The 17400-nt window shown below is 46.7% G+C and overlaps 1 protein-coding gene across 1 annotated transcript in view; it reads right to left on the bottom strand.

The window, feature by feature from the left end:
* FAM135B (family with sequence similarity 135 member B) overlaps positions 1-17400 on the bottom strand; it is a 163405-nt gene that overhangs the window by 17287 nt on the left and 128718 nt on the right. The window contains exons 8-10 of the mRNA XM_081817146.1: positions 12485-12640; positions 11668-11741; positions 4416-4570 (exon numbers count right to left, since the gene is read on the bottom strand). Of these exons, the coding sequence (XP_081673272.1) occupies positions 4416-4570; positions 11668-11741; positions 12485-12640 (385 nt within the window). The remainder of the gene's footprint in view (positions 1-4415; positions 4571-11667; positions 11742-12484; positions 12641-17400) is intronic.

Genomic DNA, 17400 nt, shown 5'->3' on the forward strand with positions numbered 1-17400 from the left:
TGGTGGTGGGTATTGAGGAGGGCACATTCTGCATGGAGCACTGGGTGTTATGCACAAACAATGAATCATGGAACACTTCATCTAAAACTAATGATGTAATGTATGGGGATTAACATAAGAATAAAAAAAAATAAAAAATAAAAAAAAAGAAGTTAATGGTAAAGGAAAAAAAAAAGAATCACCGTGCGTGAATGCAAAGCTGTCAAATATTGTAATTCATGATTGGTCTTTTACTTACCAAAACAGTTTTAATTTAATTACTACTTATAAATATTAAAGCATTTCTCTATATCATGTACAGTATTTACAGTGGAGAAAGAGCTTTGGAGCCAGGAAGGCCTGTTTTCCGGTCCTGACACCAGCAGCCACCAGCCATGAGGCCTTGGACAATGACAGAACTTAAGTTTTTTTTTCCCTTTCGAGCTCACTTTCCTCAACTCTAGGAAGGGCAGATTCTTAGCAACCAGCAGGCCTCAGAGACCTAGCTCACAGGAGAGTCATGATATGAACTGTCAACATGTGGGGAGGACGGATTCCTGCCTTCGCGAGAGAAACCCTCCAAGCTTGAGCTCTGTCACCAGGGCAATTATCCTGCATGGCATTCAGACCACAGAGGTTCCCGGATTCCTCTGATCTTCCTGGTAGGATGGCGGGGTCAAAGCATGACCTTCTTTCTCGTATTTTTCTTTACGGTAAACTATTACCTCTCTCATCCTGTCTCTCTGTTCTCTTTTCTTTTGTCTTCTCTCTTTCTCCTGCCCCTCCTCCTCCTTTTCCTGCTCCTCCCCCCATCTCTTTCTCTTTCTCTCCCTTCTAATAAAGCCTAAATGGAAGAAAACAAGTGTCTCCCATGTCTGTCAGTACCACAGCTCTCTTGAAAAAGCCATCTGATAGTTTATTCAATTTCCACATACACCAGACAAAAAAAGAGGGACTGGGCTTTTATTTTATTTAAAACTTTTAAATTCTTCAAATGGTTTTCATAGAAGTTAAAGGAATATAACCACTATTGGAAGTTATGAAGTGAATCACTAAGATACTTACAAACCATATCACCAGCTCACACCTTGGGGTGAAATTTATGGCTGGGTCAAAGATGAGAACAAAGATCGGGGGAAAATGGGTCTCTTCCTTATGTGGATATGTTCTTGGGATCTTGAGAGACTGAGCAAATATCCCTGCCTCTGGGGGAGGTTTCCCACAGCCAACAGCAGGTTAGATGTTCTCTGAACAAATTCCCAGCATCCCCTCTACACAAACATACTCTAACACCGTCACCACCATACAACTCACTTGTGCATTTCCTGTCCCCACTGGAGAGAAGGGTTGTGTTGTATGAATATCAGTGTGCCCACGGCTAACACCACGGCTGCCACATGGTGAACTGTGTTCATAAAATGAATGGGAATAGAACAGAAATGCAGCAGAACAAAGACTATTAGTCTCACGAACTGCTTATATTGGTTTGAAAAAAACCACAATATCCATGTTATTTAATCCATGAATAATGCATTGGCAGAGCCTTATGCACAAAGCCCTACACTAGGCCACAGGTTAGGGAGAGGGGAAGTGGGGATCAGTTTTAATGATGAATTAGTCTCTGTCTCTAAGGGATTTTCAAAATATTGGGAAGCATACAAGGTACAGTAGAGTAGGCTCTCCTACCTAAAGCATGTGGGCTGTATCCTGGAGAATATGAATTGGGTTCTTCAGAGATGGAGTTAATGAGTCATATGAGGCAGAGAGAACAGCAAGGGCCAAGACCCAGAAGCCTGGGGTGCACATTCCGGCCAGTTACCAGTTAGATCTCGTGTGGATGGAGCTAGGGTGAACGGGGGCGTGAGGCGGCATGGGGTTAGAAGGTAGAGGGAGGCCACGATATGGATGGACCTACCTGAATGCCCTGTATGAATGCGGAGTCTGGTCTTTATATTACAGGCATCAGGAGATCGGCAAATTCTTGGAACAGAGATGAAAGATGCCTCTGATTGTCAAAATAACAACGCTAGTTTCACTACCACAACTGTGGAAAAATGAGAGTAGCGGAGGATCTAATTCAAAGAGAATGGATTTAGTCCTAAACTAACGACCAGTATCAGCTGACATGCATTCATAACTTCCTTTGTGCCTTAAGTGTTCTGTGGATGGACCTATCCACTGCTCACAGTAGGCCTACAGAATATAAATTACAATTGCTTTTGCCCAATTTCACAGTCACTAATGGTTGGAGCAAAGATTCCATTTGAGGCAGTCTGGTCAACTGTTAAGGCCCTTAGGTAAAAGGTTCGATTGCCTTGGGGCAGAAGAGTGAGGGGTCCCGGGGAGGAGGGATCACAGACAATACAGACAGAATTTGCAAGGATCTGGCACCCAGTAGGTATCTAGCCCATGGTACTGCAGCAGACCAGGAATAAATATTACTATTTTAATATGGAAATGGGACTCTTATTTCCCTTTCTTCACCACACTGAAACAACGGAATGCAAATCTGATGACCTCCTTGGAAATTACATTAAGGTCACCAGTTCCTAGGGGAAAAGGGAAATAGTTCTTTATTTGCTAATGCTTCTGCTCTGGGATTAAAGAATCATCAGAGCACACTGTGAAGGAACAAAGAAGGTCAAGAGAAGTTCTGAGTGGGAAGTAGTCTTGGGAAAAGGGAACGAACAGGTGAGAGGTCTGTAGAGAGAAGTCTTGGGGAGACAGCCAATCCTCTGAGAGCAATTGCCTTGGGGTCCTTCTGGGAAGACGGGATCCTTAGTGCTGGGGTCACAGACTCAGTCAAGTTCCCTGTCCCAAGCACCTTCCAGAAGCTTCAAAGAGATGCTGCCTCTGAAAGACAGGCAAAGACGGACAATACATGGCTTCGAGGCTCCTGCAGGGGCAGATGGCCCCAGAAAGATGGCCTCCAGCCACATCTAAATCTAGAGCACCAACTTGAGGGCAGCAGAGAAGGGCCAGCAGGGAAGCCTGCGAAAGCCCGAGGCTGACTTCCCATCATGTGCGGCAGAATGGATGGGCTCAGAGGATAGGAAGATTTATAAAAAATAAAGACATGCAATGCAATTGTACGCATGAGTTGCAGGATTGAAATTTGCATCCATCAGGGCGTCTATTCATATGTAAAGGAAAACAGACTGAAGACTTTCTGCAAGGAAGCCAAGTAGTAAATCCGAGGAGCTGATCACCAGTGCTTATTGTAAATTTCTTCCCTACCTGTTCAGGTGTTCTGTAGCTATCGTATATAACTATAATGAAGACGAGCACACACACATACAAACACACCACGCACACTCAGCCTTGGTGCAAAGTACTAAGTGTTTTTTTGACCAGCTGGGTAGGCGGCCTTCTCTAACGTGCGTCCCCTTCTTGCTGTCATACACAGTGTTGACGCTAGATGTCAGGGCACAACTGAGAACCCAGTAACATCCCTCCATCACAAAGTTATACTGTCCTTGGATGTCTCCTTGACTTTTTTTCTTTTTCTTTTTTAAAGATCCTACAAATCTCTGCCTGCAGAAACTCTGAAATTTAAGTGGCACATGATTTAAATGATGGGCATCCCAGCATCATGGTTTGAAATGCCTCACAAAGAGATGGCAGGGCAGATCTTTAATATGTACTTATATTCATCGTGCCTCAGTTTCTCTCTGTGAAATAGAGCTTATGAAGTTTTTTGTTTTGTTTTGTTTTGAATAGGATTCAAAAGATAAAACACGTAAGACTTCCAGCCGGCAACTTTCTGGCTCTTTAAGCGATCATGGGTCTACTTCAGCTATGATAGCTTTTGGGTTTCCATGAGCAGGGCTGTGGGAGGGGACAGAGGACTAACATCCACAGAATGCCCCGTGGGCACCAGGCTCTCTCCCGCTGACCTATCAGTTCCCTAACACACTGTGCAGCCCAGCAAGACAGACCACGATGTTGATACAAACGCACAGATACGCACAGATACACACAGATGGGATTACAGCCTATTTTCTTGAATACCTTGCCTGGTTCGTGGCATGAAGCAAGCACTCCACAGGAGTCTGAACTGAATGCTACCAAAGTTCAATGAGAAATGACTTTATATTTGATATACGAAAGGATGTCCATTCTCTGCTCATGGTGAGGGGAGAATCTGGTTCCCATTTCATAGGTGAAAACACCAAGGCACTTGGTAGAATTTTACCCCAGAGGGAGTCAGGAAGGGGATCTCTACCATAGCTGCCCTTCTGTTGCATTGATTTGTCAATTGCACTGACACAAGGTCATTTTAAGTAACTAGCTTAGCCGGAGATTTTGCATCTCCTCCATGAACTGCCAAATCACTTCCTTGATTTGGTTCCACTGCTGTTGGAACGTAAGTAGGGCGACTGACCGGGACCCACCGATAAGCCTTAGTCTTGAGTCTTTCCAGAACAAAGACCAACCTGTTGCAGGGCAGTCCACGTATCTGTCCTCAAAGATAACTGGCAAGTTGTTCCAGTCGCCATCGATGTCCAGGCACTCCGCGGGCAGCGGGGGCATGGTGGTGAGGTACTCCGAGTTTCGGATGTCCAGAGACAACTGGCTGTGGGTCTGTATCCTGGGGACACACATACTGGTTGAGCATCGGAACAAGTTTTAAATGTGGTAAGAATCATTGCCTCATCCCCTCATCCCAAGAAAACATTCAGGAAACATTCAGCAGGCTCTGACAATACATCGTCTGTGTGTCCATCCTCTCTTCCTTTCTCCCAGCCACCTACCCAGCCCCACTGGTCTGGGCACTGAGGTTAGAGGTCATGGATCGTGCGACCAGGGCACGTATCACATTCCCTTTTAGTGGGATGCAATAAATACCATTCCAGTGGAGCAGGATCTGAGCTTCTAAATGGCTAGGAATCTTAAATTAGTACTTTGGAGGAAACACGTCAAGCTCCTTATCCTTTACTCTTGCTTTTCTAACCTATAACACTTAGGGTCTGAATTCTAGGTTGTGGCATTGTATTAAGAACCATCTAAGATTGCTTTTTTTTTTTTTTTTTTTCCTTTCTTGTTTTATTGCTTACTCTGTGGCCACCAGCATCCTGGATTAGCGGGTAAGTGCCCCTAGCTCAGGAGCCACGAGTTTTGGTTCCTCCATGTAAGATAAAAAAGGCCCCAAATTCTTTCTCCATGGACCAAACACCCTTCCACCAGCAGGAATTGGATTTTGGAGTTTGAGATCATCAGTACTCCTCATTCAAAAGATGGGATGATAGGAAATATTTATTCCCTTTCTCAAGTCCCTGTAGAAGGGAGAGAGTCTATTTCTTCCCACAAAGGAAAAATATTAACATTCCATCATTCACCATTCCATCTTAATCACTTTTTTTTTAAGATTTTATTTATTTATTTGACAGAGAGAGAGACAGCGAGAGAGATCACAGAGCTCTAGAGAGGGAGTAGCAGACTCGCTGCTGAGCAGACAGCCCGATGCGGGGCTCAATCCCAGGACCCTGAGATCATGACCTGAGCCGAAGGCAGACACTTAACTGACTGAGCCACCCAGGTGCCCCTTATCTCAATCACTCTTAAACCCAGGGAGAAGAGGCTGGTAAGTCTGGGAGAAGAATTACACACACATAGTTAGCTTCTATCTGTCCGTCTGTCACTGTTTTTGGAGCAGCCTGACCTCTGGAAGCCCCCACGTCACTCTTCAGCCATGTAGACAGGTCACCTGCTCCCACAGAACCACTCATAGTGGCAGAACTCCACACAAGCCCAGGGAAAATTCTCTTATTCTGCGCTCTCGGGAGCAAATATACTGAACGCATATGCATATAGGATGCTTTATACATGTATTTTGAATATACATATGAAATATGAATATTTTATTTCTTTCTTATTATTCAACTGGATTTTAACCTATGATCAAAAAGGATAAACAATGTGGGGCATCTGGGTGGCTCAGTCGGTTAAGTGTCTGATTTGGCTTTGGCTCAGATCGTGATCTCAGGGTCGTGAGGGTGAGCCCCAGGTCGGGCTCTGTGCTCCGTAGGGAGTCTGCTTGGGATTCTCTCTCCCTCGGCACCTCCCCCTTGCTCCCCACCCTCCCTGTCTCTTAAAAAAAAAAAAAAAAGGATAAGCAATGTATTTATTCTCTTCTTCAAAGCCATGAAGGCTGTAGCAACTTCTTAATACTGTGAAGCTTTCTCTGAATATTTAAAGGGAATTTTGTTGCAATCAATCCTGTACTTCTTAGCTGTCACCTGAACCTGGAAATTTTGGTCCAGTTTTTAGTTTATTAAAAAAGTACACTGACTGGACACCCACGTGTGGAGGACTGGGTCCCCAGGCAAAGGTATATACCTCCAGGATGGAAACTTGATTCTGGACCTACAGGGCTCACAGTCATGAATACATCAGGTGATTAATCAAGTAACTACCACACAGCAGGAGAGGTGCTGGAGAGTCGGGTCCGGGTTACCTCCTGCCAGAAGGTGGCTTCTTAACTCTGTGACTTTGTGGATGTGACCAAGCACCTAAAACAGTGCTGAGCATGTGTTTAAACAAATGACTAAAAATTCTAGAGCACATACACAATTCTGTCACCTCACACCTAGGATGGCTATTCTTAAACCCAAGAAAAAAGCAAGCGTTGGTGAGGATGTGGCCATGTTGCAGCCCTCGGACACTGTTGATGAGGACATGAAACATCACAGTTGCTGTAGAAAACAGTATGGAAGTTCTTCGGGAAATTAAAAATAGAAGCACCATATGATCTGGCAATCCTACTTCTGGGTATTTATCCCAAAGCATGGAAATCAGGGTCTATAAGAGATCCATGCACCCCCACGTGCATAGCAGCACCATTCACAATAGCCCGGCCACGGAGACAAGCTAAGAGTCCGTGAACAGAAAAAGGATCAAGAAAACGCAGGGCAATGGGATATTACTCAGCCTTAAATAAAGAAGGAAACCTTGTCCTATGTGACAACGTGGACAAACCTTGACGACATTATGCTAAGCGAAAGAAGTCAACCTCACAAGGACAAATACTCTGTGGTTCCACTTGCAGGAGGAATTGAAAATAGTCAAATTCAGAGTCAAAAAAATAAAGGGGAGTGGTTGCCAGGGGCTGGGTGGGGAAATGGGAAGATGCTATTCAATGGGCATAAAGTTTCAAGGCAGAAAGACAAATTCTAGAGACCTGCTATCTGCAGCATCCAGGGCCCAGTTCATCCCCTACTTATCTCCCTGACCCAGAGTATAGCCAACAACACAAAGATACTTCTATTTTGGAGGCTGAGAAATCCAGATGCAGCTCCTTAGGATTACGGTTCACCACCGTATCATGGAGCCACAGCTATATACTACAAGGACGCTAGGAGTGTGGGATCTGGACCCTAGCAGATCTGTGTGTGCATCACATGCTTGCTGTGTCGTCTAAAATAAGTTACTTAACCTCTCTGAGCCCAGGTTTTCCCAGTTTCTTCTTCGGTGAAGTGCGGATACAAACAGTTCCGAGCTCATAGTGTTAGTGTGGGCATTCAATGAGCCAACACAGGGAGAGCACTTAGCTGGGCTTCTTACCCGAGGCATCTCAACAGGCAAAGCACCAGGAAGGTGGGGAAAGTGCCTTTTGTGTTCAACACTATAGACATAGCGTCTTGTAAAATGAACGACTTTTAAAAATTAGCATTACACTTATTTCTACAGAGAAACCTAAAAGGCAGAGTGATCAGTCAATTGTCATTGTTCCAGAGGTTAAATCCCCAGGATGGGTCTTCCTGCACACCAACACTTCTGCATTCATTCATTCAAGAAGGTCTCAACTGAGCCCCTTCTTACTGTGTGAAAAGCACAGGCTAGCCAGGGGTAAAGCAGAGGCAAAGGACAATAAAACACACGCTTGCTACTGGCCAGTTCTAAACCATTTTCAGACACTGCAACATTGCATTTTTAAATACTGCATGTGGACAAAAATACTGCAGTCCATGGCAAGAAACAGTCTCCATTTTACACGGCGACCCAGTACAACCACACGCTCCCAGAAACACACACCGAAGCAAAAGTTTCAGAAACACGTCTTACTGGTACTCCCTACTCCATCTTGTCCTATCCTATCCTATTTCATGTAAAAGTGCTGTCCCAAACCCACGATGTGGATTCACAGTGTACTCAATGTGCCCCACTGTTCGAGAAACACAATCTAGTAGGAGCTTGAACTAGATGGGTCTTGAACTAGATGGGTCTTGAACTTGATGGGTCTTGAACTAGGTGGGTCTTGAACTTGATGGGTCTTGAACTAGATGGGTCTTGAACTTAATGGGTCTTGAACTTGATGGGTCTTGAACTAGATGGGTCTTGAACTAGATGGGTCTTGAACTTGATGGGTCTTGAACTAGATGGGTCTTGAACTAAATAGATGGGTCTTGAACTTGATGGGTTTTGAACTAGATGGGTCTTGAACTAGATAGATGGGTCTTGAACTTGATGGGTCTTGAACTTGATGGGTCTTGAACTAGATGGGTCTTGAACTAGATGGGTCTTGAACTTGATGGGTCTTGAACTAGACGGGTCTTGAACTTGATGGGTCTTGAACTAGATGGGTCTTGAACTAGATGGGTCTTGAACTAGATGCGTCTTGAACTTGATGGGTCTTGAACTAGATGGGTCTTGAACTTAATGGGTCTTGAACTTGATGGGTCTTGAACTAGATGGGTCTTGAACTTAATGGGTCTTGACAGATGAGTGTCACCAGGGCTACCTTGTCTGTCCACTTGTCCATCCTGATTTGGGGGGATGGTTCTGTCTCCTAAGCACACCCTCCCTCTCCAGCTCCAACCCCCAGGTGGGTACACCCATGCCGGTGCACGCTTACTAGCCTGGCCTCACACCTGCTCACTGCCTCATTCTGAGATGAAACTCCATTCATAGTACTCTGGACCTTTCCTCCAGTAACTTTCTCAATTGGACGTAAAATGCCCCTTTTGGTTCCGTACCTCTTACTCTTAATGACCTAATTAAAAGTTTACTTCTTTCTGAATAATATCGCTTCTAGCCTTGTGTACGCCTTCCTTTACAGGTTAGTATCTTCTCGTGAATAGTACTCAGTGCCTCTGCAACTGCTCTGTGAGACAGATACCCTGGTCTCCTGGGTATCTGCAGGGCTCAGTCCGTACCTGCTTCAGACCTCTTCTATGACAGCTCAGAGGAAAAGCCCTCTCCATTCTTACCACACTGATATAGCTCTCATTGGCACTTACTGCGTTTGCGTATCATATTTATTTATTTATCTATATGCCTTCTGCTATTAAAATAGTGATTTGTCTGTTTTGGTCACTGCTAAATATCTAATGCCCAGAAGAGTGTCAGGCCCATAGTCCGCACTCAGTGGATAGCTGCTGAATGAAGGACTCTCCTATTTACTTCTAAGCAGCAACCAAAGAGAGGTTCAGGAACTGGTCTGGTGTCACAAACCTTGTAAGTTCCAGGACCAAGATTTCAAGCCATGTATATCAGTTTGAGATCAGGTCTTTCCACCCTACTGTTTGCCAGCTTTTGCGAAAGGCCTTAATCATAACTGTCATGGTACAAAGTCTGAGTTCTTTGTCCTGGTCCCTAAGGTCCCACATGGGCTGGTCCCTCCCCACCTCGCTGGTCCTGCCTCCCTCCCCCTCATTCCTGCTCACTCCGTCCTATAGCTACACTTGTCTCCCTGCTGCCCCTCAAACACCCCGTGTTCCCATGTAAGAGCCTCGGCACCAGCTTTTCCCTCTGGCTGGTCTTCTTTCATATCAAGGTCTGGCCGGATAGAACCCCAGTCTCTATTCAAACGCCACATCCTCAGGAAGACTCCCTCTCAGCACTTTGGCTTCAAGAGTCCTTATCCCACACCCAGTGCTGTGTTGGAGGAGGTCCCACCAGCTTGCAAGAGCCAACTGTGCATATCTCTTCCCAGTCCCGTGTCCAGAGGTCACATATTGGCACATGAGAGCCACCGTTGTGGGAGAATTCATGCAGTGGAAATCAGCAAACACTACAGACCCCGGATATTGTTTTTGTTTCTCCGAGAGCTCATCCTTCAACACTTATGAGGACACCGGCCATGTCCCTTCTCATCGTGTTCCGTGTCCTCACCTTGATTTGGTTTTCTTTACTTGTCACTACCTGAGATAATTCAATTTACGTCTTGCCTGTTTCTGCCCTAGAATGAGAGACCCGCAAGGAGAGCATCTTTAATTTGTTCCCTGCGATGTCGCAGTGCCTACGTGCACAACCAACAACTGTATAATGTGTGAGTCATCACCTAACGTTTTCTGAATGGAGTCTGTGGCTTGGACAGTGTATTCCATGGGCATGGATGTTCTCATTTGGTCCTTTCAGTTCTTGCCCTACCTGTTTTAGGGAAACTAAGACTAGGGGAGGACAGGGGGGAAAAAAAAAACAGCAACAGAACAGCACTTTCTCAAGGACCTGCTATAGGTCCAATGGAGGAGTAGGATTTTGAACCCAAGTCCGCCAAGTACCGTATCGTCTGAACTTGAGTGGTCAGCATCTCAAAGAAACTCTTCCGGAAGAGGAGCTGCCTCTGTGTCTGTCCCCTCCACGCGCGCCCACGCTCCTGGGGAACACAGCACACCCAGAGATTGAGGGTTCGCCTATTTTGGGGATTCAGGAAGCAGGTTCCCACAACAGTCCTGATTTACAGCATCTTGCTCCGCGGCCTTCACAATTCTGCTCACATTTGCTCTCACTAACTCTTCTGACTGTAGTTGCTGGGCGGAATGAAGACGTGAGTGAGTGAAGGTCTACCTGGTTCCAGATAAGCTATTTTCATCATAGATGTGTTTTTCTTGGTGCCTTCCCACCCCCCACTTCAGATTCCACAAGGCAAACTGTAAATGCTGCCTAGCTGTCCAACTGGATGAAGTGTGGAGAGAAGGAAGAGAAGGTTATAAAGCAGAGGGCGAAAAGGTCTCAGGTCCGTCTTGTGTGACAGATGAACCTGAAATGTTTCTCCTGCTGGATTTATCGGGCCGTCTCGGACACTACTGCATCCACATTTATTCCTTGAGGTGAACGTATCATTCAGAAACAAAAAGAACCCCTTGGACTTGGGTCGCAAACGCCAGCCCGTCTTGGAGGGACCCATCTGTTCCTGCCCACTGGGGGAGATCTACAAGAGAATGACCTCATTTTTTGTTAACCCTCTGACTTTTTTCGTATGTTTTCATTTTTTTCTTTAATTTTGGAGGAAGGCAGACTTAGGAATTCATCAGTCCGCCTAATTAGGTAGTTCCGTCCTCATTCTTATGCTAAATGTGTTTCGAAGCTACTGCAAAGTCTCCAGCGAATTCTGTGTTTTTTTTCTGACATAGGTTGTGGTCACAGCACCTGCTTCTAATTCATTTCACAAAGAAGACTCAGCACAGATGTCTTCGGGGACCTAGAAGTCTTGATTCTGTCTATAGAACCATAATAACATTCAACAAAAGAAAACTTTGGCCATTGACCTTCTCTGCCACCTACCAGCTCCCACCTCTGCAATCTGTCTGACTCTTTTGCCTGCAGAGACAATGCAGCTCGAATGTGCAGAGGTGGGCAGACTTCTCTCCTTCGCAGTCAGGGACGGAGGGAAGAAGGGCCTTTGAAAGAGAATATCTTGGGTGGCCACTTTGGCAGTGTGACGTCGGCATGCAATTGGTTACTTACAGATTCTCCTGAAAGGTCAGAACTGCAAGCTTTTGGTGCTCCATATAAAAGAAGGCCTCAGAAAACCTTCGGACCTGAGGAATAAGATTGCATGAACAGTTTAATTCACAGGGCGGGCATTATCTTGATTTTCCAAAGGGAAACTGACAAAGGAGAGCTGAGCCCACCCCGCCCCGCCCAGAGGGTCTGAAACAAGTACTTCCATGGGTGTCCTCTCTTAGCCCAAAGCTGGTTTAGGGACACAGTTTAATGCAGATTTGTGAACCTGTTCTTACACTGCTTTCTATAATTTGTTTATGTAGGTCTTATCTCTTCTACTAGAAGAAGACACTTGAAAACCGTGACCATAAGTAAATGCAGAGGAAACAGAACTGGCAACACCAGTCATGTAAGTGCATCCACAAAGTACTTTGTGGACCCAGATCTTTGGTCTTCTTGCTGTAAACAAGGAGACCGACATCTATTATGCACTAGTACCTGTCCATACAAACCCAACCTGGTGGCAAAGAAATACACCAAGAACAATGTCTGACATTTGAAAACACTTCTCCAAAATACGTTCAGAGCATTTGGAACATCCCTCATGCTATCATCTAGTAGCCAAGACAGATATTTTATGAACGGCGGAGGTCAAGGTTTCAGAGGCTGAACCAGTTCATAAAGTCTCACCGAGAGCTCAAGGTGGGGCCAGGACCGGCACACGCAGCTACGGGAGAAAACCCCAATTCCTGTTCTGCCCAGTGAACTAACTGTGGGAAAGCTCCCTCAGGGGGACACTGGCACGTGATTAGGGAATTTATACCACTTGACACCTTACCCTCAAGGTGTGATGTTCCTGGGTGAGATAAGAGGTCACCTGGGAGTGTAGAGTCACTGTGTCTAGGAACTGGGTCCACAGAGCCATCACGTGGGAGGTGAGCCAGGCGAGATCCTTACTTATCTGCTCGGCTATCTTCTCGGGATTGTTCAACATCTGGAGAGGCAAAATGGTGGTAGTAAAGGACCTCTGCCCTGGGAAGCTACTGCAGGCTTCCTCCTAAAGCCTTTGCTGACTTCCCTGCTGTTAGGGAATCTCTCCTTCCTCTGGACTCTGTATTACATTACATTCTGAGCTCAGTCCTCCTCATCATTACAGTATCTACTTCTTCAGGGCTACTATTTGGCAGGTGGAACACTAGACATTTTGTGTGTGCTGCCCTTTTCATGCCCACCATTACCCTTTAGTAGAGTTATTGCGTATCATTTCACAGGGAAAATAAAATGAGAATCAGAGGAATTCAGTAGCCCAGCCAAGGCCACACAGAGCTAGGATTCAGGGGCACAGCTGACTAACCACAGACCCACAGCACCACGCCGCCTTTCCATAACAGGTGTTGAAAACACTTCCTGAGAGATGCTAACGTCTTTATAACCTCAGAGTACCTAACTGGTTAGGTGATTTGCCCAGGGGTGGGGGGGCTGCTCAATAGCCCTACCACCATCTTCCCACAATCACTCCAAATAGCTTCAGGGAGGACCTTGGGTTGCCTTAACTACAATTTGAAGATGCCAGCCTAGAGAGGGCCTAGAGCCTTTGGAGGAACCTTTGGATAGCTTTAGTTTAGAACAGGGAGGCCATCCGCTGGGGGATGGGGCAGACTTTGATTCTGGAGGGGAGATCAAGTCTCAGAGGGGAGGCAGGGAGCCAGGTGTCAAAGCCTGACACTGAGTGGTACACCCCACCATTTATTCAACAAGCCCTTAATGTGCATCTTCCATGTCCCAGGCACATGTTTTGAATAAACGGGGACACAAAGTTGAATAAGGGAAGGTCTCTGCTGGCAGGGAGCCTCACTGGGCAGAGGCAATAGGAAAGTGAGTTAACAACTGGGAGTAGTGGGGATCGCTCTGTCACGGAAGACACATCAGGGACAGACAACCATAGCCGTTTCAAGCCTATCTCTGCTCTGTGCCTCAGTTTCTTCAACCGTAAAATGGGTATGCAAAGCAAATGGAGACCTATTGGATGTAATAACAACAGGAAAAGTAAGTTGAAAGCCTTGTTTACAACAGTAGAAGTTCCTCTTGCTATTCTTGGACTAAAGGCTGATGCTAGAGGAAGGCAGGTGGGCTGGAGCGAGGCATCGATCTAAGAGGAAGAAAAAGAGGGAAGGACGAACGTGGCACCCAGTAAGTTTCTTTGTTCTTTGGTATTGGTATTTTATAATTAAGGACTGGCTGCCAGATATAGGGCATCAACCAAGTGGGGCATTTCCAAGCTGCCTCTTCCAAGAGGAGAGGTCAGTCTTTGATGAACAATCAAAGGTCAGTCTTAGGCAAAATAATTTTGCCAGCTCCAAAGCTCCAAAGTGCAAGAACGGCCCTACTTTCTTCTGATGGAAGCTTACTTCCTGCATCGGCTCAGTTGGAGGGCAGGGGTCAAACTGGGACTGTTTGCTCTTGGTTCAGCCCTACAATCTGTGGCCAGAGGTGTTCAGAGGCAGAAAACTGAGCAATGCGTTGGGGAGAGTGGGGGACATGGTCAGACCCTGGAAAACCTCCAGGCTGGAACGTGAGGTTTTTGGGTGGACCAGAAGTGGCTCCTCTTACCAGTTACCCTCGCTAATGAGCACCAAACACCGGCATCAGCGCTTGGCACCATTTTCTCCCCGATGCCATGGCCCGCCTTATCTCTGGCTACCTTCCCTTCTGGCCCAGGGCACACCCTACTCCAGCCACGCCACCTGCTCACCGTGGCCTGAACGCACCCAGCTCCTTCCACATACCAGGCTCTGACCAGACTGTACATCCTCCTTGGAAGGCCTTCTCCTTCCACCTTCCAGCCTCTCTTCTCCCTCTTTTCACCACTTTGGGCATGTCTGCTCTCCCCCGGGGGACAGTTTAAGGAGCCAACACAGTCCCCCTTGTTTCTGATGATTCTTTAGAAACGTCTACTCTGCTTCAAGGGTAGGTCTAACCTCCTGTCCTTGAAGTCGACACGACCTTGCACACACCACTCTCAATGCACCACTGGCCAGACACTGTTCCTACAACCCTCCTCTGCCTACATTCTGAGTGTTAGGCTTCTCCGTATTCTTAGTAACCACGTGGTGGTGGACGAGTTGTGGGGATTCGGTAACTCTTTATTGAAAATTCTGGTGATTGCATCAATGAGAGGCGCTCCGGGCCTCAGTAACTGGACTTCTCTTACTGGGCTGCTTACTCCAGCTCCCACAGCTCTCCCACCACCACCGCAGTGGAACCAGCAAACACAGCCTGAATTCTGAGCTCAGCTGCTGGAGTGAAAACCAGAGAAAGCAAAGCCACTCGTTGAATGTGTCTTTGGGAGAATGATTTTTTTCCCCCTCGTTGATTACAGAAATGGCTTCAGATAAGGTTAAGGAAGCTTCTAATTAGGCCACAAGAGGACTCTTCGCCTGGGCCTGTGTAATTACAGATGGGCATGGAGGGGCTTCTCACGCAGGACCAAGAAGAGGCCCTTCACGCGAGCGAGGGCACAACTGGGCCCGATGCTCTTTCAAGTGAAGCTGCCTGAAGAATGCTCAGCCACTCACCTCGGCCACCCGTCACGCTTCTCGTCTGCGCTCTAACCACACTCCTTTGTTCACTCCTGTTGCCCCCCACTCTGTTTATCCAGTGACTGTTATATGCGAAGGGGTATGCTGAGCTCTGGGGAGCCACAGATAAATACAGCCAGTCCTGGAAGAGGCAAATGGCTCAGTGACAGCCATTTATTTAGAGACTTATAATACACCTACAATGTGCTATGAAAGAGATATATACTGAGTGCTATCAAAAAATCACGGAGGCTTCCTGGAGGAGGTGATAACCTGTGCTGTGATCTCAAGGTAAATAAAAACCTCTATACATTCCCTGAACTAACCATGTTCCCTAATACCCAGAGCCTTGCAGTCACAGCAGATAACCCTCTGTAACGAGCCAGGTCCCTCTGGGTCCGTGGACCTCCACATTCAAGGGGAGGGGGCCAAACCTGATTCCTCAGTGGGGATGCTTGGGGGGCTCTGCAGTTTGAGGGGGCACACTGGGGAAGGGAAGCTAGGCTGAGGAGAGTCAGACTCTGTGCTCAGCCTCATGGCATGGCAGATCGGGGCGTCCCAGCTGCATGGACATCTCCCGGGAAAGTGTTTGAAATGCAGAATCTCCTGCCCTAGCCCAGATCAAATTGGAATCTGCATTTTAACAAGTTTTCCAGGTATTTCGTATGCATATTCAAGTCTGAGAGATTCTAAAATTGGACAGAGATATGGATGTTACCCAAACACGTTGCCTCTAGCTGAGCTCTGGCACTCCCTGGCTACTCTAAATGACCAGAGCTGTGAGGTCCCTTCAGAGTTCTGTCCACAGGGGACTGTGGCTGGCCAGGAAAGAAGTCACTGTGATCACAGGGGACAAGCACGCACTACACTTTTAGTTTCCTCTGCTAGGGAGCTCGGCTAAAAAGACCTACATGCCCAAACATACACACCAAAGCAAGGATTCAATGAGAAGTCATGTAACATCCTTGTCAGTGGGATCATTGTTCTGAACCACATCATAAAGATGTTTTCAGTCTTAGGCAAAATAATTTTAAAAACCCTCAGAGAAGGCAATTGGCAAAAAAAAAAAAAAAAAAATTCACACAATTAAGTAAACAAAACAAGCAAAACCCCAGCCTCCCCAACTGGTAGCTGTTCATTTATGCCCGATAACTAATTTTTAGTATTTCCTGCTAGGAGGGTACAGCTCGAGGAAAGACCATTCAGCAATTTAGGATCTCCTGTAAGTGTATGGGAGCAACCCAGACAGAATCTTTTCTATGACAACAAGCCCAGTCTTGCTGAATTCTTTAAAGAAAACTGGCAATTGCTTGCAGGTAGACAATCAGCATGTGTTGAGCCTGTCTATTAGCAAAGCACAAGGCTGAGTTCCACTGGAACCTTCCCATTCGGGTAGAGAGCACACTGCAATCAGTCTGCACAGCAGGGACCTTATCCTGTGCCCCCACTCACATTTCCAGCCCAGCCCCCACCACAGGCTTCCTGTGCTCCATGCACTTGGCCCTCCATGCACTTGGCCCATCCGCTCAGCTCAGTGGATCCGTACTCTGGAATTTTGCGGATGTTCCTTCCCTGTCACCTGGCACACTCAGACCCCTTCAGGGCTAGCCTCCCGGAGAGCCGGGTGCCTCTCGTCTTACACCCCTTGGTGGAGCCCTGACCCTATTGGCAGCTTCTGAACAAGCCTCTTCCTCCTGAGGCTGCTAGTCCTGGGAATGGTCTCCATTGTATTCCCAACAGAGAGCAAAGTGGCCAGCATACAATAGGTGTTGAATAAGTGTTTATAGGATTCACTTGGAATAAAGATACATGCAAATTGCTCCATGACTACAGAACTCTAAGTCTTCAAGTTCTTTTAAATCCCAGAAACCTTTCCATGCCTAACCCCCATCCATCCCCTTTGATGGACGGTTCCCTACCTGGTGCGGCTGGCCACCAGGTGGCAATGTCCTGCCTCTAAATGTTTGGTGGGCTTTGAGTGCCCTTTGGGGGGTGTTGGGGAGGGGGCTCTGTTTCTGTCACTGTGAGCATTAGGGCAGCTCTCTAGCAAACAATAGAGTGGGCTGAAGCCCACCCCCACTCCCTGGTTCCCTCCCCATCACCCACTAGTACCCCTGCATCAGTATGCTAATTTGATGGCTCTGTACAAAATCAAGCCTGCAGCAATACAATCACT

Source organism: Leptonychotes weddellii, chromosome 4, assembly GCF_054177405.1.
Source record: "Leptonychotes weddellii isolate Sample4059 chromosome 4, ASM5417740v2, whole genome shotgun sequence".
NCBI lineage: Eukaryota > Metazoa > Chordata > Mammalia > Carnivora > Phocidae > Leptonychotes > Leptonychotes weddellii.